The sequence below is a fragment of the Falco punctatus genome (genome assembly GCF_963210335.1).
Source record: "Falco punctatus genome assembly, chromosome: 2".
Classification (NCBI taxonomy): domain Eukaryota; kingdom Metazoa; phylum Chordata; class Aves; order Falconiformes; family Falconidae; genus Falco; species Falco punctatus.
Genome location: NC_137581.1, coordinates 81,564,342 through 81,591,293, shown reverse-complemented (window position 1 = coordinate 81,591,293; position 26,952 = coordinate 81,564,342). Strand labels below are relative to the sequence as shown.

The window sequence follows — 26,952 nt, the reverse complement described above, 5'->3', positions numbered from 1 at the left end:
GTTTTGCGAGCAAATTTACGCTTTTTACATACATTATTTTTCCTCAAATTTGAAAAGAACTAAAAGTGTAGAAAAGTTACTTTCAGTACAGGTGGCAATCAAAATTACAAGACTCAATTATTCTTCTCTCCTCATAACTTAAAAACAATACAATAAACACAATTTTGAAACAGAAAATTAAAACTTTCCAAATACCTTATATAGTGACAAATGTTTCAATGGTAGGAAAATCAATTCCTACCTGTATCATGATTACCGATCAAAATTTCACCTAAATCAACATATGCCTATAGAAAAGTGGCCAAAATGCCATTTTCCAGAAGAAAAACATTCCATCTGGATTTTTCTCACCAGTTTTCAGAGAATGTGTTGATGTGTTCTGTTGAAAGGAAACTTCTGTCTATTCAAAAGGAAAATTATTTATTTTCTAATTTTAGAAATAACTGACAAACAGTCAGTGGGGTTGGAACTAGAGGATCTTTAAAGGTCTCTTCCAACCCAAATCACTCAATGATTCTATGATCTTAAAATGCTTCCCCTTCTTCAAACTATCTTCCAGCTCTGCTCTTCTCCAATAATTGCTGAAGTTCTTGTGATCTGAGTATGCAATCTCCTGATGAACTGAGGCAAACAAGGTGTGTCCTTACTTCTAGAGCTCTATTCCAAGGATATGAACAAAGCACCTATCATTGGAAGAATAAATCTTTTTTTCTACTAGCTGTTTTAAAATCTTAACTGTGCAAAGAACATTTCAAAATTCACTTTAAAGAAGTATTTTTAGTGTTGCGTCTTCCCATTCTGCAGATTTTATTCTGATAATATACAACCATTCAGTCTGGAAAACTAAGATCTCACCTGTTTGACCCAAGATAATGCAAAGAGCAGTTCCAAAGAACATTTACAACCTAATGATGCACTGCATTTTGGAGAATAGCTTTGGTTTTGATTCTGCTGGGAGGAGAACCAGTCAGTCCAGCAGTAAGAAAACATAATGTATAGAGCTTTACATTTTACTGCTTAAACCATTTAGCAGTTGTAGCATTTTATATCAATAAGCATTTTGCAGACCCTCCTCATTATTCCAGGAAAGGCAGGTGGGGCTAACTCCACATTCATTTACAAAGAAATCACACAGTTCTGCTGTTTTCATTTGAGTGAGAACAGCACGTGTGGCCCAAAGGCAGCACAGGGTCAGGTTGCATCTACCTCTGCCTCAGCAGCACAATGACAGTGAGACTCGCAGTCTCCAAGACTGCACTAGGCCTACTGGCACCTTGGGAGTCCTGCTCACTTTGGTGAGCCAGCAGGCATGGAACAATTCAAGGCTTGCACTGAGAACCTTCTCCCTCCTCCATCCACAAAAGATGGATGACAAATGGGCAGAGGACCACAGCTTGATAAACCCACTTGTATATTTTCCTTAGGTGTGCCCTCAGCAAGCCTAAGCAAAAGGGCAGCTCTGGAGAAGGTCTGCTGAAGGCACAAGTCATGCTGACAGCCTACCATGAGCTATGAAGCATATGCACTACACCAAAGTCGTCAGACCACAGTCTAGTCCTAAGGCTGATGTTCAAGAACACACTGTGATGAAGGAACAATCCAGAATAGGGATTGTGAGGCAAAAATGTCTTGGCTCCTGAGCTGCCTTTCAGAGTGAATGGGTCAGAGCTGCACATAACAGGAATTTCCAAGTATACTAGGGTACATTTATTCAAATATTGCTGCAGAAACTTCATCATAAAAAAGAAATAGTAATCTACATTTCTTACCAAACCAAGAAAAAATCCCACAAAAGCTCTGTGACTCTTCTGTGGTTTTCTATCCCTGTATCTTTTCTTTTTTGACCTCTGTGACAATTGCTATAGATAATTAATGTCTTCCTGTTGGATACGTTCCCAGCTTTGGGGAATGAGGGCTTCTTTACCAGCCATTTGTGTCATGACTGGTAGCATAAAGCATACAACAGCAGAGGCACCCCAGCTCTCTGTTGTTGCTCTCCCCTCTGAAAGCAACACCAAAAGATAGTGAAGCTCAGTATAAACTGTTAGCTTAAATTCCTGACTGTGATACGAATTTCTAATATCACAAGGGAAATGTTTTGGCAGATAAATATGTATGAACCCAAAAGTAAAATCAGGGATAATAAATAATAATAATAAAGTAAAATAACTTCATCAGTAAGACTAAATTGGATAGGCCCACATCTTAACTGTGCACTGTTCCAGTCTCCACATCTCACAGTTGCCTTGCAAGGACAGACTGAAAAGGGTGAGACTCTTAACTGGATAGGATTAGGCTGAGAGGGAAGAATGTGTGAGATTTAAAAATTATGAAGGTGGTGCATAAAGTGAATGAGGATCTTCATCAAACCCCAGAAAACTAGAACTGACATTGAAATTAGTGGGAGTTAGTTTTAAACAGATAAAAGATACTTACTTCTTATATCATACTTTGTTGGTTTTTGTTTTTTAGGTTTTTTTACATAGCAGGCAGTGAATTTTTCAACTGCTGCCACAGAAAGCTGTGGAAGCAGACAGTTATCTGTAGGTTCAACAAAGTTAGATCAATTCAGGGGCGAGAGGTCTTGAGAAGGAATAGGCAGGAATATACCATCTAACAACCTCTAATACAGTAACAGTGGACACTGAGAAAGTAGAAGGGGAACGGATGGTAAAGAGCGGCCAGGCTTGCATGCACTCCCTAGCAAGCACCTCCTAAATCCATTGCTAGACAGAGAGCGCTGGGCTGTGAACTTTGGGTGAAGTAACTAGGTATAAATAATGCTGAAAAATATCTAGATAAGGTATAATCCTTAAAGATAATAGAAAATAACAAAAGCCTGCTTCACCTCATTTGCATGCTTCTCCATGTAGTTGAACGTGTACTCATCAGCATCCACCAAAAGAAAGTTGTGACCATGGAAACAAACTCTGGCTCCAACAAACAGATTCTGAGCCTTGAAGTATTCAGATGGCTCACTCTTAAAGAGCTCCTGCCCTGGCTTCTTAATGCGACCTCTTTCCAAGAACTTCCCACCACGTATCCCTATGGGAATAGAATTGTAAATAATTAATTGTGGCCTTACTTGGGGAAAAAAAAAACCCAAAACCACAAAAGAAAACTCAAAAGGTACCCCAAACCAGCTGATTTGTGTTTAAATATCAGTGTTCATCCTTAAATTCCTTGTCTTACAATATACTCTCCCCCTCCCTCTCACTGCTAAAAGAGCTGTCTCTGCCAGTGTCCACAGCAACTGTTACATTGTGCATATTCTGTGACACGTCTCATTTGAATGCCTGCCAAACACTTTTTCCTTTTTTTCTTTTCTTTAAAATGGGACAGAAATGTGCCTCTTCAAATCATTCCCATAACCCTGTTGCCAGCCTTGGGACTGACCTTGAGAAACATTAAGGTGCAAAATGTAAGATGCAGGCAATCATCCTTGAACTGTTAAAGCAAAAAAGAAAAAAATATTCACAACTTAGGATAGCACAGTCCTAGATCATGAATTATGGTGTGCTCTAATTCTAACTTGGTTTTAAGGGTTTTTGAATATAAAAAAAAGTAGGAGTGACATGACACTATCTTCCACATACTGTTCTGCCAATGCAATTTAATTGTGATCTGTTATTTTATTTGTGAGCTGTGTATGTCACATTCTTTCTTTTCACATTGCCATGATTTTATTTGTGCCACTGGAAACTGCATGTGGTCCTCAAGGGTATGTAAGATACTAAAAGGAATATTTCACTTTCTAGTACTATCTTCTGGTACACCACAAGGTTGCATTGTATGTATCAAGCTTTCTAGAAAACATTCTGTCACATGTTTAGTTTTGTCAGGACATGTGCCCTACAACAACTCTGGAGTGCCTGGGGTTTGTTTCCTGTTTATATTTCAGCTTCCAAGCCAAAAGCCAAAAAGCATACTTTAGTAACGTTTAATGACATCTTACATATTAGGTAGTTATGCAAGTCCAATAAAAGGCTGATGAACCGTGTAATAAAATGCCTTTTATAGTCAAAATTATAAATAAATGTGAAACCAGAGTTACTCCTTAAACCAGAGTTTGGAGTAGATGTCTGTCTTAATTGCTTTACTAGCACCGTAAAAGCAGAGGACAAAAACTACACTATGGTAATGGTCGGATCTAGCTTGAATCAAAAAACAATTCAAATCACTAATGTAACTCTAATCTCAACACAGTCCTTTTCACCTAGCTACTAAAACAAATATGAAATTTTAGGCTATATAATCCTGGCAATTGTCTGTAATATTTAAACAGAACTGGTCTTCGTAAGATTGGAACTTCACTCTTGTCTCTATATCCCTACAACTGTGCACTCAGATTGGAAACTTACCTTAATACCTTTGTCCCATAATTGTTTTGTAAACATTACAGGTTAGTACATTCCAAGTGTTATAAAGAAAAGCAATCCAAAATATTTCATTAGGTTAGAGATTTTACACTGAAACCTGAAGAGAAATTTTGATGGAAATCTACAGGAGCCAGGCTCAAAGCACAAAATAAACACCACAACCGAAGAGTCTCTTCCATTAAGATCAGATCAGACTTTGCAGGTGTTTGTACAGCTGTTGGCTTGGTCTTACACTGAGTAAAAAAGGGGTTGTGATCTTCTGCATGGGGAGCCAAGGTTCTCATGCTTTGACCCCCATCTCAACAAGTGCTTCAAGATGTCCAGCCCTGTGCATTTCAAATACAGTTTCACAGTGTTACTAATCATGTGAAGAACTTCTCTGCAACCTTTAGGTTACTGGACTGAGAAAAGTAAGAGCAACTTACTACTTCCATCTTAGGTCTGAGATTTGAAACATTTTTACTTGCTGATTTGTATCAATTCATGCAAATAAAAAGGAGAAAATAGCCCTTTCAACCTGTGCATAAAGGGGACAGTCAAGTTGTTATTTTGGGACTCATTTACGATTTTAACTCATCCCCTCTGTAGGATGTGCTCAAACTTACTGTTCTCCCACCCCATCCACTTCAACACTACTCCTCACACAGGAATGTTCTCCTTACTCCCATTTTGCATGCCTTATTCCTTTTTTCTAGCCACTTTTATCTGACCTTCACAAAGCCTTCTCATTCTTAACCTCAAAGAAACCTGTTCACTTTTCCTTCAGAGATGACTAAAATGAGGGAGGGATAGAGAGAAGAGAAAGGGAGAAGAAAGAAACGAAGGAAGGTGGGAACAGAAATGTCTGCAGTCCCAGGCTTCTTTCCCACTGCTGCTCTGCCACCCCTCCCCATCCCTACTTCTTATCCTGCTTTTTCAAAGCTGTTCTCACTAAACCCTCCAATGGCCAGTTTTAGCCACATCCTTCCACTTCACCTTTCTACCACCTCTGAAAGTCAGCTACTCCATTCACTTTAACATCCCGGGGAAGTTTAAAAGCCATTTACAAATATATGCCTTTCAAATGCATCTTAAAGCATTTGTTATTGTTGGTATGCAAACTTGCTCATTTTTTGTTTTTCATTTTGTTTGACTAGCAATGTTCAACAGGCTCCCAGCTGCAATCCCAGCATATATTCTCATTCCAAAATAGAAGGTAGCCAGGAAGCAATCTCTGGTCCCATGCTGTTTAGAGCCTGACCAACTGACCACATCTACACTGCACAGTGTGTGACTGATCCTGCTCTGGGTGCTATGGGATGAATCTGGGGTCTAAAGACACAACTATTATTTTTGTGTGAAAGTATGTGAGGGCTGTGCTGCAGTCCAACAGAGTGGTGCTTTACAGCATAAAACAAGGGTATGTATTGCAGCCCCTGGGTGTGGCAGAAGGATCTGAATTTTTGAGTGTGCAAAACCTCCTGGTATAGTGTTAGATGACTTGTAAGAGTGGAGCAAGCCAAACCTGGTGCAGCCCTGCCCTTACTGCCTTGCAGAAGAGTTTTCTGGAGTTCAGCATCCTCCAGGAGGGGCCCCAGGCTCTGTGGGGCCTTTTGCAATGGCAAAGGAGAACCAGCGGTGACGGAACAGATAATACATATGATTGGGGTCTGAGAATCAAACCGTTCCCTTGACTTCTTTAATTTAACAGTGCAGCTGTACCCTTAGCATCCTTTATGTCTCCGGACAAAAGGAATGCCAGTCAAATGTAATTCACTAGTAGAGAACTGGGCTGATTTTGAGCCTCACAGCAGTGTTACATAATAAATATATACATAATTGTATGTGTATTTAGCTGTAATACAAGAAGTTGCATAAATTAGAGGCCACTGGATGGCAGGAAACTCATAAAATAATAATGACAGATCATTGCTTCCATAGACAGTGCTATATCTTAATGTTGCAGTGGAGCGGGGCTAACTCATTGAAGCCTAGGCAGGTACTCTACATATTTTCAAAATATTTCCCAGAGAATTGCTTGTATTGTAGTTGGGGGTGTGGTCCCTATTTATGCAGTCATAATATAGGTGGATACAAGCAGAGATACCATTAGAAGTTCTTGGCATCGAAAAGGCTCAGGCCTTCCCAAAAACCTACCTATGTGCAGGGCACTCTAAATGACTTAGCAGCACCACTGGCACAGAAAAGAGTACTCTAGGAATACAGGAGGGTCTAGACATTCACCACACCTTCATTTTTTATGGATGTGATGTTCATCATAGGTCTGAAAAGGATTAACATCAGAAATCATTTTCAATAAAGGCTTAAATGTGGGGTTGCGAGAGTACTTAGTCTTCAACTGTAAGCTAAATAACTCGACCTCAGAAAGTCAACTGCTGGAACCAGAGCCTGAAGCAAAGGGGAGTGAACAGTCCCCCTAGGGCAGTCTTCGCTCTAGACAGTGAGCTGGAAGTACCAGATAGGCCAGTACTGAGCACGGTGAGCTGGCCCCCATTGCAGGGTGCACCTGAAATACCACGCTAAGGTACTCTGTGCCAAGAAGTGATATTGTGATAGAGGGCAATTCAAGCAGTATCAAAAGAGCTAGTCACGAGGTTTCACAAGAACCTAACAAGATAACTAAGGAAACCTTCTATTACTCTTTCCTCCTTGTCTCTGAGAGAATGTGATTTCCTGATTTTTTTTCTCTCTGATTTATCAGTCAGTCCTTTGACTGCACATGTTGAGAGATGCCACAGCATTTCTGGATGTTAACTGTTCTGAAACTGTTCCTGCAGACGTTTTGTGGCCTTCACAGAAATACACTAATCTCTCCAACAAGATCACTCTTAGCCCAAGGCTTCCCTGTCTCTCTGAGTTACTGACTTTCTGACACCCTTTCCAGTGCTGTGTCCTTCCACCTGTGTGCAAGACACTCCAAGGAAATAAAAAAATGCTTGAAAATCACAAAACCTTTCATATCCTCAGTTGGAGGCAGCCTACAACAGACAACAGTAGTCAAAAGAATTTAACCATGACAACATTGGGTGACCATGCTCCAGCAATAGGATAAATGTGATAAAGCAACTGAGAAGTAACAAAGCATTTGTCACTTAAAACACGGGTAGTCTGGCTCTTGATCTTCAGTTCAGTATTATACACACACACGTGCATACACAGACACTAGTGCAGGGCAATCTTCACTCTTCAGATGCTCAACACTACATGATTAATGTTGAAGTGTGTTAAAAATATCACAGCTGTTTTGTTTTCATAAGCTGCTTCTATACAATGGATGCTATATAGGTTTCATAACACCATAACACAATCTCACAAAATAAAGCATTTACTCTTTCATTCTTGATGTCTTACATTTCGCATCCCTATTTATCACCAGTTACAATTCCTGTATGTTATCTACTACAAAAGCAAATGTTTAAAGGCCAGATTTGCAAATTAAAATGTAATAAAAGTTCTAACACATTAAACATCCACTTCCGAAAGGATATTGTGAAGTACTGTCATACAATGAACAGAGCTGTTCTGAGTGATGAAGGTTATAAATTAATGTGACATAGAGCTATGCAAGATAATGCAGTAGACCTGCTGATGTAATTCCCATTGCATTTAAAAATCCATATCCCTGCTTCTGCTAGTGCCGAGTCTGGCCACAATGTTTATTGTAAACTCTAATCAAATGAGCAGGGCAACTGGGACTGATTGCAAGACATTACTGCATCTTACCTGTGTTTTGCTGTGTATGTTCAAAAACTGAAATGGTGTCATCACTCAGGAAGTAGGAAATAATAAATTTCCGATCCTTGTCAACAGGACTATCTGTGGTGAGTTTTGCAAGAAAGCGCAGTATGTTACTTTGCATGCCACTTCTAAAAAGCAAAGAGGCAAGAAATCAAAAACAGAGTCAGCACTAAGAAATGCATTCTCCTGAGTTTTGTAACATACATTAATTGTGTTATTCCTGGACCAAGAAGGGAAATGGTGTAAGATTCCCTACTTTTGTCAAAAACCATTTTCAGCTTAAATTAACAGAACCAGCTAGTCAGTCAGATAGAAAAGAATCATTTTCAGGAGAAAATTACTTCTCTGCCACAGGTCTGGAATGAATTTGTATTCATTCCAGAAAATTTATGAAGGAAGAACACATTTAGGTAGGTATATTTTCAAATCAAATTCTGAACAGCAATACATACTAGGATTATCTCCACAAAATCAGGCCCACCAGATGATGTTACTATTTGGATATTTGTTCAGTGATTGTGCTGCAAATGTTTTATTGCACCACTATATATACACTATCAATACATTCCCAAGCCTTTTGCTAATAGCTTTCTTCTTTTAGGGAGGTTCTACAGGTGAATCTCTAGCATATGACCTTGTGTTCTGCTTAGGCTTCAACAACCACCGTCTGACAAAACATTTCATAATGGAAGGGAAAAAGTTAATGCTTTAATATAGCTAGAGTAAACTGCATGAAATTCAGCAGACAGAAAAAGCAAATGCCAGAAAGTCAAACAGAAAAACAAATCAGTGTTGGACTGCTGAAGCATATGAAATTCCTGACTAATACCTAGACTAAGACTTCTATCAAACTCCCACTGAAGACAGCAAAAGGGGAGGAGGTAGGCGATGGGAGGGTGAGAATATTTGCCTTCTCAAAAGATAAATTTTACTGAGTTTGGAGAATAATTATTAGGGTACCATGTCACTAAACTAGTCCTGGTGCACCTGTCCCTTAGAAGTCTGATGAGCTGCAAATTTTGCTGAAAAAATTACAGCCCTACTTAACATTTATCTCCTTCATGAAAAGATGTAATTAAATAAACTGGAATTATTTTTCACTGAAATACCTGTCTTTCTCCATGAATTTCTTGAAATCTTTTTGGGGAGGCTTGGGAAGCAGACCCATACAGGAGCACAGAGAATCCTCTTCGGAACCAAATCCAGTATAAGGAGGAAATGGGATTTTTGGTTTTGGAGGTGATGGAGTCTTATATGGAACGGGGGTGAAATCCTCTACAACAAAGACAGCAAGACTTATTTATTACTGTTCTGATGAAGCCATTCTACGAAGGATTAAAACTTCCAATATGAATACTTATTAGCCTATTTCTGTAACAGAGCACTGATCAATGTCAAACCAGGATCCTTCCTACTGTTACAGTGTAGAGTTACTCCATAGAAGCCAACAGCAAAATCATAATTTCTTCAAGGCTTTCAGGACTTCACCTATAATCTTAAAATGTTTGACAAATATCATTAAGACACACAGGCAAAAGGAAAGACAAATAGAGTTTCAAAATGGGATAAAATAATAAATTAGCCATTCTAAATTAATTTTTCAGTTTTATTCTTTGAGACAACTTGACTAAGTAAATATGAGTTTCCTGCCCTCTGCTTTTTGCCAGAGGAAAATAAATACATAAGTAAATAAAATTTTATTCATTATTTAAATCATACATATACGTGAAGAATTTGGTACATTGAAGCCAATAGCTTCAGTCCACACCTCACTTTATATAGAGTTTTGGAAGCTTTGTTTTCCCTCATTCTCCCCAGTCAAAAGTCTTTCCTTGCAGTGATCAATGGTCCTGACTATCCCAGATACACAGCAGGAGCTCTCCTGACTTAGCAGAGACATGACTGGTCAGGGACGTGCACTCACTTCCCGTAGCAGTTGCTCCCAAAAGCCCAGCTGCCCTATGGTCCCTCGTTACTCCTCTCTTGGTGAAAATCTTACTGTACCATTTGGCCCCTTTGCTTCCCTGCACTGCTCTCCTGCTGCAATACAGCTTCCAGCTGCCAGTGGGGTTCACGTAAAACTTCAACAGAGTAATACCGTCTGCTGCTTAAATAAGGTTAATGGAAAATGGAAAAGGCAAGAGGAAGTAAGTAACTTGTATATGGGAGAAAGTAAACGGGCAGGCCTGAGGCAAATGAAGACATAAATCACAGGAATATAGGATAATTCAGGTTGGATGGGACCTCAGGAGGTCTCTAGTGTAGTCTCCTGCTTAGGAGAGTCAGCCCCAGGCCAGAGCAGGCTGCTCAGGGCTGTGTTCAGCTGGGGCTTGACACCTTCCAGGACGGAGCCTGCACAGCCTGCCCTGGCAGCAAAGTTTTTCCTGACGCCCAGCCCTGAGCCTCTTGTTTCCACTTAGGCATGCTGTCTCGTGCCTTCCTGCCATACACCCCTGCGAGGAGCCAGGCTGCCTTGTCTCAGCCACCTCCCCATGGGTGGGTGCCGGCAGGGGCTTGGGGCCCTTCCCAGGCTGAGCAAGCCCTGCTCCCTGGGATGTGTTCCTCAGCCCTGACTGTCCTGTGGCCCCACCTGACCTCACACTGGCCGGTCCCTGTCTTTCCTCTCCTGGCATACCCAAAAGGGGACGCAGTAACTTGATGAGGTCTAACAAGTGCTGAGCAGAGGGGGATAGTCACTTTCCTTGATTTTGGGGCAGCCCAGGCTGCAGCTGGTCCTCTTTGCTGTGGCCCCAAGCCCAGCCTGCTGCCCCCCACAACCCACAGAGCCCTTCCTGCACCAACACGGATGCAACATGTAGGTCGGAGCCAAGTGGCACAGCACTGCCTGCACGGAGCATCACCTCCACGCCTGGGTGGGCTGGAGATGCTGCCCTGAAGAAGGGAGAGCTGCCTGGGCTAGTAACTGAAAGAGAAACGAGGCAAACTGGAAGATGGATCACAAACCACAGCCTAGGGGGCAAAAGGTGATTTAGGTGACCAGTGTATAAAAGTGGATCCTGTAAAAAAAGATTTTCAAAAATTTAGCTTTTCTACCCAGAACCGAAGAGAGATGAATAACCTAAATGTGTAGCATGGGTTTCAGTGCAAGTAGAGGAGAATGACAAAACTGCCATCACTCGGAACATTTTCTGAATTGGTTTGTGATTAAAATGTTTTAAACACGGATATATCAGAAGATCAAAGCAACATACTTTCTTAAAATCTTGACTTGCCTAACATCAGTATGAAATTGAAAAATATAGAAAGCATTCAGATGTCAGAGTTTTTCTTTGACTTGAAAAAACAATGAGATCTTCTTTGGCCTTTACCTCTCAGAAGAATATGGTCTGAAAAGCTAATGCCTTCACCTGGATCAGGTGAAAGGGGGTTTTGCAAAAATCATGCCAACATTTTTTTCCATAAAAAATGCACGTGCCCTTTCTGTGATTCAGAAGTGCAAAGGCCAAGCCCCTACGTGAAAGAAACTCCATTCAGCAATTTTCACAGCCATCTCACGTGTGTATGTAAACGTGCATCGAAATACCGTTTCCCAGACGCTGTTTGTGACAAAATTGCCTCCCGAGCCCTGTGCAGTGTGCCACGTTGCACCCCTTCGGCACGCCGTTCCCGTGACGGTTACCGGGGGCGATGCCATCCGAGCTACCGGGAGCCGGGAGGCACACCCCGCTCCCCAGGGATGGCGCCCACCGCCCCGCCGGGGGCTGGCACGCGCCGTTCCCGCGCTCCCACAGCGCCACCTCGTGGCCGCGCGGCAGCCCACGCGCCGCGCCGCGCCCCGCCCCGCCCCGCCCCGCCGCGCGCTGAGGTCCGCAGCTCCACTGCTTCTAATTAGGGTCTTGACTCTCTTTATCATCCTTAACAATTTTTATTTTTTTTTAATTATTCAGTATGTGAATCGGCACTAATAATTTCTCCCTCAGCGTCCGGAGGTTTGTGGCAGTGTATTCCAGCAGAAACAAACCCCGTCTCTTTGCACGGCCGCAAATAACTCGCTTCCTGCCAGAAGAGTTTGGGAAGCCAGGACAGGCGGTTGAACTGATGAACCCAAAAGACAAGCTCATGTGTTTCCACGCTGGTCACAGTGCATGCACATTAGTACTCACGCATAAGGCATTCATCAAGAAATCCTAAAGCATTTCCCTTTGCATGTACTTTAGCACATGTGGATGAAAATTAGATTTATAAACTAGAAGGAAACTACAAATAAAGAGGAATATCGTGTTAGCCCCAGAGTACACTGAATCCCTCACAACCCAAGACTGGAGTAAACAGAGTCCAAAGGGAAGTTCTGTGCTTTGGCTCCCACCCTTTCCCCAAATAAAACGACCTTGTTTCATTCAGATTCACTACAGAGAGCAAGGCAAATGTCCAGCCTCGTGCCACCTACAGCTTCCAGGATTTTAAAGGATTATATATTCAGATTCTCTCCTGTGAATAACAACGTTCAGAAAGAAATTGCCATGCAGAAATACAGTTTATGAAACTAGTTAAAAACCTGTTTCTGCAACATTTGAACAGCCCCACGAGGTGCAGTAGACTAACGGCCGTACCCAACCTCAAATCTCATTTCAACTTTGCTCTGCCACACAACGGTGGGGTAGAATCAGACAACTTGCACTTACACAAAAAATGCACTCCCCTCAAGGTTATCACTGTTTCTTAAGAAAATTACCTCTGTCTAGTCTGGAAAAAGAATCAATGCTCTCTTCTTCCAGGCTGTAACATTTTCAGTGAGAATCTACAGTGGGTAGAGGATAAATTGAAAGTCCAGGATTACAAATTTCTACTTCCAGAAAGAATAGCACAAGTATTTCTCCCATAGACAATTTCACCCCTTGTTACTGCATCAATTGATGCCCAGCAGGAGAAGGCTGGCTCTAGGGGATTTATTTCACATATATATTTCAGATATATAGTATATCAAATGTACCACATACTAGTAACTTTTTCTCATGACATCAAAATCTGAGTGAGAGTTGAAAAAGCACCAGTAACAGCAAGAAACAAAACAACTCCAGCTTTAGCATTTTTAACATCTTTAGCATATAAACAAGCTGAAGATAAGCACAGCCTTCTTAAGAAAAACTAAACTCCTCAAGAAGAATTTGTTGCCACAGAGGCAGCATTAAACCAGCTTGAATAGGCTTGTCTGCTTTTAGTTTCAGTATAGACTTTAAGATTTTGGTATACATCATAAGATTACCTTCTGCCCTCAGTTGAAGAACTGTAAGAAACCCCTCGTGCTAGATAAAACCATTTTCAAGGAAGAGTCAAGTGCTACGTATTTTGGATTAGAGTGATAACCATACTGAATATCAGCATATCGCAAGCAGGCAAGAAATTCTACCTCCAGAGGAAGAGGACAGACACCTCTGAGCATTACAGCTGAGAACAGGAGAGAGAAATCCCACTAGCCTTTGACAATAGAAGAGGTGGTGATAACCCGGAGGGATGACACTTTAACATGATGATTCCTACACATAAGAGGAGATGTATAACAAACAGCTGAGACCTGTTTTTGTGAGAGTCTGTCCCACAATTTAGGCAAGAAGTAAAATAAGAAGACAATACCACCACTTTCACAACTTTGACATGCAGGATTAAAGAAAACCTAATGCTCATAGAACCGTCCATGCAGCTAAAACATGGCAGCGTTCACTCTGATTCAAAGAAAATCTCCTTTAACAGAGTCTGCCTTCATGATTATTCCAGTTACCTAAGGAAAAAAGGCATCTGTAAATGCACAAGTATATTTAGAAGCTGCTGCTCAGTCTCCACCACATGTAGTGGAGAGGTTAGACGCCACAGAGACTCTGATCTCTGATGAGTCTACTGAAAATTGGCAGCAGGCTTTAATGCCCCCACTGAGGGAAAAGTAAGAAGTCAGCTGTTATCCAGCAACAGCTGCCTGGCCAAAAGCACACACGTACTGGCCAGCCGATCACCCCGCACGCTGCTCTGCCCAGGCAGCAGGTCAGAGAGGGAGCCTGAGAAATGAGGGGGTGGGAGAGGGAGGAGAGCTGGGACAGGAGAGGAATCACAGGGTGCTGCGAAAAGGCGTAACAGACAGGCTTGGGAGGTGCCAGGACATTGAATAAAAATCAGTAGGAAACCAGATTTTACTGGTTTTGTTCCTTCAAGAGCAATCTGTTACTTAAAAAAGAACACTTGATACTCAACTCTACACTTTATACTCAATTCTGTGCTAAGATACTGTATTTAGTGAAAAGAATGAGTATCAGCCTCCCCCCACGCCCCGCACATCAGTATATTTTAAGTTTCAGCTGGCTGACCATAACACCTACATGGCTATAGAATATTTTTCTCCTCTGAGGCTACACTAGCAAGTCTGGACAGATAATATCACACACATTAAGGCGTTTTTTCTCTTGTATTCATAGCACTGCTAGATGACATTAATGTCATTAGCTTCCTGTTGAAGGGCATTAGCTATTGTTTACCCGTGGAAAAGCTCTCCTTTGCTTTTCACAAACGGTATAAAGAGTAAAACAGGCAAACCCAACATTGGAAATATATCAGATATCATAATCACTCACTTCGAGGGAAATCTAAACTGCCCTTAATTCTCCTAAAGGGCAAATTCCACCAGAAAACAACTACTACTGAAACTGTGGAGTCAAAAATAAATGTTGGACTCTTTAATGGCTTTGGCAGAAGAGTATAAATTGAAGTAATGTGAAAACACAGTAACAAACAGCTGAATTGATACCATGAGGTGCTGAGCCCTGTGCCTTGATTTAAGAACTAATTTATCCACTTGCTTACTTTTACTTAAGTAAATGGTCTCCCTGGACTCAAACTGCAATTAAGCATGTTTCAGTGTTTAATTGGATGGAAGCAGAATGCCAGGCACTTTGTGGGACTAAGCCCACTGAGAGTACCTTGTATGTCCACCAGACACAAACAAAATTTCTAACTCACTAAGAATAAATGGTGAAACCTCACCTTTTCAAAGCCTGCTTCTAAGCCAAAAACTACCTTGATTCTACTCCTAGTCCCTGCTAGTTAAAAAGTCACCCTACTTTTTTTTTTTAATCCTGATGGGGAAGAAGGAGGAATTTCACAGCAAATTGTGAGAATCTTTTATCTCGAAGAAAGTGTGTATTTTCTCTGAACAAGACAGGCTGCATCAAGATGGATGTTTTTTTCATGTGAGACAGAGTCTCTGCCATCATGTATCCTTAAGGGTACGTGCAAAATGCTTCCCAGTTTTCTGCAGGTCTCAGCTAGAGCACATCTTTGTGTGTTATGTGTTAAGGAGGCAGAGAAACTGGAGAGAGCACTGAGAAAAAACAGAAAAATTATCACAGATATAAAAGAATGGACTATGGGGAAAGACTGAAAGGTTTCCCCTAGCAGCAAATGGCCTGGGAGGAGGGTAGGTTGGTAAAACGGTGTATTGGAATAGTGTTCGAATATGTACAAGGTTGTTACAAAAAGAGGATACTGAGCCATTTTTCTCCATGTCCAGTAACATGTAAGACAAAAAAGTTACTTTCTCAGTTTACACAAACAAGCTTCTGAGTAGCTATTAAGCAGCATTTTTAACTATGAGGTTAGGACAAGATACCTCAGGAGGCAAAGAAATCTCCTTTACTGGAGAGTGCTGATAAAAGGCTATACAAACATCAGTCAGTGACCATCTATGTATATATGCTATCCTGCCTCAGAACAATGGGAATGGACTAGACCACCTACGGTCCCACTTTTCTAGAATTCTGCACATCAACAACTTCTGACTTCTCCTAACTTATAAACCACCTAACTTTAATACCCAGAGACAGAACCAGTAATGACTGAGCCAGCGTTATAAGAGGGGGAGAGCCTTTGCGTTCATGTAACACTTGGCTATATTGCTTGGTTGATACAGAATGGTCAGCTGCGTTTCATTTATTGCCTGCTGTGAGTAAGAAATCCCCATTCACTGTTCCAGGATATTTTGCTCAGACAGAAGATATTGCTGCCAAACAGCGGCAGCAGTCTTGGCTGAAGAAATACTCAGGGAAGAACCCCCTGTTTTGCATCTCTGGAGTCAGACTCACTATTATTATAGATAATACTATGGATATTGAATATGGCTTCCTCACACACTGGCCAGTATAAGAAAAGATTTATTTCAGTACAGATGTGCCAAACTATTATTAAAAAAGTCCTTATGAGTCATGTTTTGCAATTAAGAAATTTAATGTTTTAATGGCAGTGCTACAACATTTCTTTCCCCCAATGCAGCAGACAAGCTTTGATCCAAACACTACACTATCTGATCACAAGTCAAGCTGAAAGAAATAGTCTACTCAGGTATTTTGTTTCACAATGTGAGAGAAAGGCCATAGTAGGATTCTTCCAACCATCTCTGAACAGTCAGACACTTAGCTATACTTTTTGAACGAATGAACTGCCAGAAATTAACTAAGTTGTTTTTGCACAAAGATGTCCATAATAGAACCATTAGCAAGTCTGACTGAGGGAATTCAAAGACAGATAAATGAAAGCCCCTATTGTTATACATTTCCAAAATGCTTTTCCATTGTGGACATAGTTGCTAAATGTTTCCAGAATTCAGCACTGAAACTTCACGGGATACATACTCTAATGGTCCAGAATATACAAAACTGCATTGTAAAAACCAATAATGTGATACACTACTACTGCCTTGTCAGAAAATCTTATTATGTGAGGATTCTGACATCCATATAAAATGAAACATAGTATAATGGGGAATAATTTAGCTCATTCTACTTACTCGCTCACTACATGCTCTTCATTATTTTCTGACTGCAAACACAGCTATTGGAATGGGAGGGGAAAGGAAAGGAGAAGAAATGGCAGCCTATCCATATGACTATTTTGTCATTCTAGTTTTAAAATAGAGGCAGTTAGGAACAGAAAATCTACATTATGTGTTAGTTTTCAATGGAGTAACATATAAAAAAGCCCTTCTGGATCACCTGCAAAATTACTGCTTTGCTGTTAACAGCCTACAACAGATTGTTATTGCTAAAGGTTTTAATGAACATGTTTTGTCAGTAATAAAATTCAAAGACAGCTCTGTCAAACAAAGTGTAAAAATGCTCATAAGGAAAGGATAATTATCACTACTTACCAATTCCGTACTTTGTCCTGTAATATTCTTTAGTGAATTCATCACAATCACAGAGTATTATCTTCCTTCCCCAAACATTAATTACTGCCCCTACTTTCAGGTCACTGTCTCTGTAAAATTCCTGATGCACTGCTCCTGTCTAATGAAAGAGGAAACTTTTATATAGCAGCTCTATAAATCTCAGAATCCCACAACCTTTCTTAAAATCTAGGTCATTTAGTGCATGTGATTTAAAGTATAACCTTCATAGCCCATTTGCAAGCATTTTTCACCCCATGCTAACCTACATCACTTTCACAAATACAGAATTTACATACACTAAATCTCAGTAGTTTTCATTTGCACTATTCTCCAGTGGAAACACAATATTATAACTAACTCTGTTGTAGAGGCTAACAACCACAGAAATTACAAAAACTACTATAAAGACATCCAACAGCTGGAAGCATTCAATAACATCTGACCTTACGATTGTCCAGAATGTACCGGTCTCTGTTTCCTAACTTTCCAAACACATTGAGAACAGTGCGACTGGTGATTGCACCTGGCTGATACAGCTCACTAGGAGCATACTGCAAGAAAAAAGACAAACTCTTAAGAAATAGAGTTAACAGCAAAGAAAAAGAACTGTTACCTTAGAATTAGCAGGTTTTTTACAGACTGTTACTGCAGTATTTTCTTGGGAGACTTTTTAGTAAATTGTAAGTTAAGATTACAACACTAAACCTAAAAGCCAGTTATACATCAAAAGCCGGTATGTATGCCAGAAGCAGCATTCAGAATCTTACTGTGCATCCAGGAGTAAAGTCTGCATTTTCTTGGAAGTAAACAGAAAGTAAAGGTTAGCGCACACAAAGTAGCACATCGTTGTCAACATCTGTTCTAAAAGCTATTATTTTGATGGGTAATAATTATACAAACATGCATAAGAACCACTCAGAGTTGGTCCTACTGTACGCTAAACACTGCACATATACATGGGATTCAAGTCAGAATGATTCTATTGCTAAAAATGTTAGTATTTTTGTTTCTATTGTGAGTTTCAAAATTACAATAGTAATTTATCCTAGTAATATCAAACTTAATACACAAATGCACTACATTTTTAAAAATTATGAACAAACTGTTGATGCAGGGTAACCAAATTGAGTTATTTTGTCTTACCACCTTCCCTGACACCCCAACTTTTGACTGATCTCCTCTGCTGTCCTTCTCAAAATTTCCACTGAATTCAGAGAAAGACAGCCCTTAAAATTGCAACATACACTTCAGTGGTAGAAGAGGTCTGGTAATAGAGCCACTGCTAAATCAGCATCTCAGAACATCAGATACACAAGGTGAGAAAAATGCAGTATTTTTCTGAATTTTTTTTGCTATAAAATCTCACATAGATCTATAGCATCACAAATAGATGACTAGTATTAGAAGGAAAGGAGAGAAAATATTTCCCAGTATTTCACTCCGTCTGTGGGTTGAGTTATTCTATCACCAGGTTCTGTTCAGAGTGATACAGAATTGTATCCAGCTCATTAATTTTATAGTTATAATAAGTTAGAGGACTCAAACCCCTTAAAGATTTCGTCAAGAGGAGCATTCCCAAATAAGCACCTGATTAATGCCTGACAAAGCTCATTCATGGATTCCTATTGATTTTAACTAGATTTGCATAAGGCCTCAATTTTAAGAAATCACTCTAGATTTGCTAGAAAGCAGTAATGTTATGGAATACTAAACCTGGACTTTTCCAAAGGTTCCAAATATAAGACATGGATCAAATCTGAATTCACCTCAGTTTTACGTTAGTTTATCAGTATTAATTACTTTTATGGACTTCCATTAATGCAGAGCTTTATTAATACCTTTACCTTAATACTCTAACACGGCAGAAAGAAAACCATAGGATAACTTTCTGACTAAACTGTCTCCTTTAATTTAGGCATGACAAGCCTGAAGTTATTTTTTTCCTATCACTTATTATTATACAAATGTGTGCAAAACCTAAATCATGCAATTATGATTAATACTCTTGACAACACTTTCTAAACATCATTACAAACCTAATACAGGATTTTCAAAATAAGGCATTTAATATTTCTTAATTAGCAGAAGAATTTGAAATAAACTGAAATTTTCATTCCTGACCTTTGGAAGCTTATCTCTTCTGAGGAAAAGTGGAACTGCATCCCGGCCTGAGTTTACTGGTATGATTTCTTTTAGATCAATAGTATCATCAGACAAATAATAGTGCAGAACAAGTTCCCGTGGGTCATGAAACATGGATTTGGGATCATCCCACACACAGAAAAAACGTAAAACATGTCCATCATGCTCCAGAAATTGTTTCAAAGTGTCAATGCGCTCATAAGGACGCAGTGGCTTCATATTATCCAGAATCTGCAGATAAAGTAGAAATTTAGAGAAACACCTTTTTAATTATTTGCTCTTAAAAACAAGATAACAAACTGCAGTGTACCATCTAATCTGAAAACATGCTTTTAAGATTTTCAAATAACACCACATAACTACAATACATGAAACACTATTTAAGCCATTACCAAAGAACTATTTACAGGGTTGCTGTGCCCTCAGAAAACATATGAAAAGAATTTTGGATTGGTTTTGATCCTTGTTTTTCTTGCAATAAGGTCCTCCAGATCAGGGAACTGTTGAATTATTTATAGTACAGCTCATATTTTCAAATTGCCCACGGTAATCAGATGACTACAACTCCAAACAGCATCACCCTTCCTGATTTACCTCCTTAAAAAGTATTTTTTATAGATGATGTGGTATAAAGAATTAATTCTTTCCTTTCCCTTTAATGTTTTCTTTCTTTTAGCTTTAAAACATAGTTTCTTAACTTTTGCTTCATGTCATACAGTTGGCAGGTACTGGGTATGTGTGTTCTCTCAACATACACCAATAGGTCTGAAAAGGAATAGCAAATCTCCAACTACAGATATATTCCAGCTAATGTGATCTATGACAAGATGCTATCTACAGTCATGGTTGCTGCAATATTAGTAATACTACAATAAATCAGATTCCAGGATGATGATTCAACCTGAGAACTGCATTTACGTACTGTTAGTTACAGTCACATACATAAATGGTGACCTGAACAGGGTGTTTTTCCCAAGTCAAAATGCATCATGTCCAAAATCGGTTAAAGGGGCAAGACAGTCCTTCTGATACACAAAATTTTACAAAATTGCTTTCAAAGAAGAATGGTGAGAGACCTCAACGAGACAATGTAAGCTGCACTATCTTAACAGAAAGAACTGTTGACTCTGCGCAGCTTATATCATTGTCTATATTTATATCTATCCACTGACATGATTTCTGGCCTTAAAAATCTGAGAGGGAAAAGGCCTGTTCAGAGCATCAAATTTTAAAATAAGGAGAGCAGAACTAAGTTTTGCCTGCCAATGTCCCTGCTGATCTGCAGCACTCCTTCCATTTCAGGCATCATCATGCTCATACTGCTACAACCCAGTTATTTGCCTTCCCAGTACCATCTTTTCTCCCTCCTGACCCTTGAAGATGCAATGAAAAACCAAATAGAGCGACAGAGACAGATAACAGCATCCACGGGATATTGCCTCCAACAACACAGAAATATGAATCTAAGGGGTCTGCTACATTTTTCATTGATGTCACTTCCTATCTCATCATATTCCTTACTTTCCTCGATACCTTCATTTTCTGGACATCTATTAAGAGTCTGGTGCAAAATGATTTAATTTTGCTCAGAACAGTCCAGAGCAATACACAATACACACTAAATAAATAAAAAAATTACCTTCCACAAATATGTCACAGGAAAGTGAGAGCATAAAGCATCCAGAATTTGCTAAATAACTTTATCGTAATTTCTCAACAACTGAGAATACTAAGACATAGATTTCAGTAATTTTTGGTCTTCTGATGCTCTCATTTCACAAACCTTTTTCCCCTGCTCCATTCTCTTTAGACACATGTATGCACAATATTTGAATGTTTTGCGCTTTTTTTCCCCTTAAAAAAATAAATCTAAGCAGGTGACACAGTACCATATGTAATGCTGACAGTCTGCCAATATCAAGACAAGTCAGCATGTGTCAATATACACCTGTACCTATGAGGCCTAAGCAAGGGAAAAGGAACCCATGGCTAGCCTGAGTCACCACTATGCAGAACCAGGAGACGTACTACAAATACTACTTTTCACTGGGGGACTGCAAAAACCCTAAAAGTATCAATGAAGTGAAATCAACATGTTGGCCCGAGAGTGCCTTAGAGATATGCAAATTGTCCTACACATCTCAGTCATAATTACCTTCCATTTTTGCTGCTGAGAGCTGCAGCAGTTTTCTCAATAGAAGGATTAAGTTGAATGCAACAGACACATGGAGTATTTGTTGCTTTCAGAGTATTAGGCTGGATATATAACAACAGGCTGCATATCGAGGACCAACAGTCCTAACCGAGTCAGGTCAAGAGAAAAATAGTGTGCCATCTGCACTCATATTATTCAAGAAAAACAGAACTGAAAGAAACTGTCATTATTCCCTACAGAAAACATCACTCCCACTACAAAGAGAAAAGACCCCAAATCCTGCAGAGGGAAATCCACATAGCATCCAGGAGCAGTGAGTGACATTTTTGGAGGAGGCATGTATGTGCTCCCATATACTCATGGAAGGGAGAACTGCCTTCAAATAAAACTTCACAATCCTTAAAACTGCAGAGTGCTGTGTTCTGTGTGGCAGAAGAATTTGCTTTATATATGCAAAGGGCTGTTACTAACATGTGGGGTAGACATGAAAGATAGACATATGAATAGACCAAGTGAGTGTGCAGGAAGCCGTGGATGTGCTTGAACCACAACTCCAATTAGATCTTCCTTTAAACATTTTAAAAGTGTTTATTATCATTAAATTAGCTCAAGCAAAACCATAAGTAGAACATATAATAGGTCCATTTTTTTCTTTTTGGTTTAATACTGAAAGGTTTATTTTATTTTTACCAATTAATTTTGGTTTATTTCAAAAGATGTGTGAACACATCAGGAGAAAATCAGTTATATTTTGGACTTCACTATGTTAGTACAATGAGCCATATAATAAAATTTTTAAAAGCAAGTTTTTTCTTGGGATTTATTATGTTGAAATAGCTACTTTGCTATTTGCTATTAGAGAAATATTTTATATAATGCATATTACTAATAGCAATGGCAGTTCTATTAAACCCAAGTTTTCACTATTATTGCCTCATCTGACCTTTTGCCGTTCTTTGGTGTATGGGTCATCTGGACGATCTGCGGGAGGATTTAATCTAACTCCCATCTTCCTCAAGAAATGTTTTGTAAACTGGTCACAATCTATAATCTTGTATTTTCGGGCATAAAGGATTACTTCTATGTTGATATTAAAATGATCTATAGTATAGAACTGATTTTCATAAGGAGGTGGAAGTGGAATCCGATGCCGTCGAACAATAGTTCCTGTAAAAGAATTAGAATAAATTCATAGAGTAAATATCCTTTGCTCTAAGGATCACTTCACAGACTTGCTAATTTTCTATGCTGATATGACCAAAACAGCTGAAGCCATATGGGACAAACAAAATTATCCTCCATTAAACAAAAGAACTACTAGGTAAGAGTATCCTTTTTAATAACAACAATATTTCACACTGATCATCTTCTGTAACTGTAAGTTCTAGTATTTTATTGAGGTTAATACAGAAAATTACCACCTTCTGGAGAAAACTGGAACCACTGGAATAAATTCCCATTTGTTGGTGCAAACATAACAGGTCAGTATTATTTCTCACTATGAAAAGAGATGTCTTTTTTTAAAAGCAACAGCAGTCTCCAGTACTCATTAGTATCATTAACTTTTCTTTTAAAAAAACACACCCATAAAGTTGTGCAAAAAACATGTGGTGGGGTTGTATGGGAGGGACAACATTCATCTGTAAGTTCTGCAGGGTGAGAAAAGCCGTATGTAGCTAAGGTTAGAGAAAAAACCTGCCCTACCAAGGAAAAAAGTGTGACCCTATCCAGCATGGAGGCAGGCACATTCGACTAAGCTTCCTTAAGGAGCACACTGAAAGTTGAGACCACAGAGATGAGCTGGGCTGATTGGTGGGCTGCAGTAAAGAATCCAGCTCAAAAATACAGAGCCAGGAACTCATAACCCATAGTCTTAACAGGAACACTATCCAAAAGAAAAAGAAAGGCCAGGAGGGTGGAGCAGAAGAAAAAAAAGAGACATTTTAGCTTTGTTAAAGTAAGCACACACTTAAATTTTCCGATAGTCTTCAAATGAAAGGACTGTTATTCTGAGATCATTGTGTTTGTTTATATTTAACACATTAAAAGAGAAGGAATCTGCTCTTGGTCTATCACCTGAAAACTCACAAATACATTGATGAATTGGGTAATGCTTCAAATATACTCACTGCTGATGATTAAGAGACTGAAGCATCTCTCATAAGAGGAAAGGTTGAGAGAGCTGGGTCTGTTCAGCCTAGAACAGAGATGGCGGGGCGGGGGGGGGGGGGGGGGGGAGGGGGCACGGGCAGGTGGACTAATCAATGTTTATAAATAGCTGATGGGAGGGAATGAAGACGACAGAGCCAGACTGCTCTGTGGTGCCCACGGACAGGACAAGAAGCAATGGGCACAAATTAAAAGATAGAAAATTCCATCTTAACACAAGAAAAATTTTTTTACTCTGACGGTGATCAAACACTGGAACAGACTGCCCAGAAAGGTTGTGAAGTCTCCATTCCTGGAGATACTTAAAACCCAACTGGACATGGCCCTGGGTATCTAGCTTTAGCTGACCCTGCTTGGAGCAGGTGGGTTGGACTAGGCATCTTTAGACACTCCTTCCAACCTCAATGATCCGGTGATACTACAATTGTTTTAGAAACAACATATAAACTCAGCAGATTAAACAAAAATGTGACACATACATTAAAGAAAGGTGTGCAGCTGCATGTATGACGAACTACGATTTATTTTGAATAAAGTTAAGAGTTCACAAAGAACAGCAGATCAGCATACCTGGGACTAAACTTTTTTTCAGCATTATGAGAGAACAAAAAGGACAACAGTGGAATTTTTGCCACATCAATACCTCAATATAGTCATGTGAAAATACCCTGCAGAGAATAAAAAGATCGGCCAGCCTTCAACCTCAGGATCTTCACTGGGCTTACCAAGCCAGACACCTCTGTAACACCAGCTTTATAATGCAGATACCCACTGGCTAAGACCAGAGAGGAACCAGCAACCCATACTATTATAATAATTCCTTGCTACCATGGGTTCCCAACAACTTTAAAATTACAGTAATTACAAAAGGTTCAACTTCAAGACAGCTACAGTAAACAAAAAAATTCCAGAACTAAAAATAGTGCCAGTACTAACCTACTACTACAGTAACAGTTTATTAGACACAATTATGTAAAAGGTCCATCTCATTATCTCTCACTACAGAACTGGATCCAGTGCCCTTCAGCTGTGCATCTGGTAGGGTTTCCCACTGAGTCCCGTTTGATGATTTTCCAGCACTGCTATTTTGTTTTGGAGGTAGGTGGGGGTGGAGGAGGGCCTGGGGAGAGAGTGGATAAAGAGAAGCAGAAAAGGACAGAGAAAGATATCTCTGTGTGGTTTTGTCTGCTGTTGAATGGCCTTATTCCCAAGTTAGTCCACGGAAATTCTTCATTGTTCGCTCTATTTCCCCAAGGACTAATCTGTATGAAATACCTTCCACTGCTACATTATCTGAGTTGTTTGTTAACTTCCAACTCCTACAATGAAAACATACCCTTAATTTTTCATGTGAATAAAGCAGCAAAGCAGATTTACTTTATGTTCTCATTAAAATAATTATTTAAGAACCCTTGAGCATCCTGACGTTTCACACGTACCGAATCCGATATTCTGGTTACTGACCTTTGATTGTAAAACAAATTTGAACCTCTACCTCCTTAAACATACTTAGACACATATTTAAGATTCATCCTTGTGGAAATATTAGTTAGAAAACATGGTAATTAGTACATTATAATATGATGCAAAACTGCATCACATTACCATTAACAAAACCACATACTTTAAAATGTTACCTGTTTTACACTAATCCTTCAGTCACCCCTACAAAAATCATCAGATAATATGCTGTCAGAATAGTCCTCTATATAAATGCAAATCCTGTTGAATCATCATTTTAGTGGAAACATAATGGCTCACAATTTTCTAATATGAGGTGTTTTCTGAGGGCATATTCACCTCCAATCTGGTGAATAAGCCTTCAGCTAGTTTTTCATATCACTTTTCAAAGTATAGTACACATGCCCATTTTCTTCTGAGGGATAAGAATTTCCTTCCTAATGGAAAGTGGCTTGTGAAGATAATAACTGTAGCAATCCTTTGCTTTTATTAGGTATCACTGTACCTGATCTACACATGTAGAGGATACATTTCATATTGTTGAATTTGAAATTTAATAAAACCTGATCAGCTGAGGTTAGGTTTCAAAACAGCATTTTTAAAATTGTCCTTCCTTCTGGAAAATAATTACATCTCTACTTTTCTAGAAATTTGCTACAAGCTGTTAAAGGAGGATCTGGGCATGTGCAACACTCAGATTGCTCAGGATGGATGGCTATTCTTGATGTTTCTTTTGTTAGTTTATTGAGCAGGCTATCCTACTGCACCACCAAGCATTATTTTAAATATTTGCATCTCATCAGGCTAAAGCTCTCTACTGTGCTCTTGTAAAGGAAGTTGAAGTACTGCTTTTCTCTGACAGTGAGGGTGGCAATGAGTTCCCACACCATAATCTGCAGCGTATCTTCTTTTCTCTCAGGGCTTCTGATTATTTGGCAACTACAGCAGCAGCTTAAGAAGACCTGAATAGTAGTGAAGGCTTTTTGACTACGGGGCAGCTCATGAAGCTGAGCAGCAAATGATTATATCTCTGCTGCTACACTGCTCTGCAGGAGAAATGAAGTGGTATCCAAGAACTTCCTCAGCACAGCTTTCTGACTCCCTCTGCACTACTCAAGAGTGCATCAGAGAGAAGAGAGGAATGGGTAACACCTGGAGTTTGGACACTCTTCGACTGCTTGCACAGAAAGGAGGAGAAGCAACCACTACTGTTGCTGCAATAAACAAGGGGGCTTCTTACATTCACTTATTCACTCATCTCAAAATATAGTAAGGTCATGATTTGGCTACCATCAAGTAAGGCAAAATCACAATTACTTCCAGGCCTCAAGGGAGGCCTCTTAGATAATCGGTCACATTGGAGGAGCTGACTGCAGCTTCACTTTCCCGCTTGTACTTTCCTCCTCTTCAGCCAGCTGGCCTTGGGAACCCAGCCAGCAGGCTGCTCCACTCTCTTTTTCAGCTGGCTGACCTTGGGGAAACCAGCCAGCTGCTCCACTCTGCTCTAGCTTGCAGGGTCTGGATTACACTGGAAGCTACAGTCAACCCCATGGGACATAAATGACCTTTTGATAAGACTGTATCAGCCAGCCACAGTCCTGTTAACTGGGAATTTAGATCTACAAAACACTTGCACTGCCATATTGAGCCTGGCTCTCTATGGGAGAATTTCTTTTTATATGGGAAGAATAACTAGCACTCTGGTTCTGGAAGAACACAGTGGAGTTTGTTATGTGGTCGAG

The 26,952-nt window shown here is 39.7% G+C and overlaps 1 protein-coding gene across 2 annotated transcripts in view; it reads right to left on the bottom strand.

Moving 5' to 3' along the window:
• EFHC2 (EF-hand domain containing 2) overlaps positions 1 to 26,952 on the bottom strand; it is a 65,060-nt gene that overhangs the window by 18,466 nt on the left and 19,642 nt on the right. For both annotated transcript variants that reach the window (XM_080374275.1, XM_080374276.1), the window contains 7 exons: positions 22,524 to 22,747; positions 19,405 to 19,656; positions 17,727 to 17,834; positions 17,263 to 17,401; positions 9,227 to 9,392; positions 8,103 to 8,245; positions 2,849 to 3,045 (listed from right to left, as the gene is read on the bottom strand). In XM_080374275.1, coding sequence (XP_080230401.1) covers positions 2,849 to 3,045; positions 8,103 to 8,245; positions 9,227 to 9,392; positions 17,263 to 17,401; positions 17,727 to 17,834; positions 19,405 to 19,656; positions 22,524 to 22,747 — 1,229 coding nt within the window. The remainder of the gene's footprint in view (positions 1 to 2,848; positions 3,046 to 8,102; positions 8,246 to 9,226; positions 9,393 to 17,262; positions 17,402 to 17,726; positions 17,835 to 19,404; positions 19,657 to 22,523; positions 22,748 to 26,952) is intronic.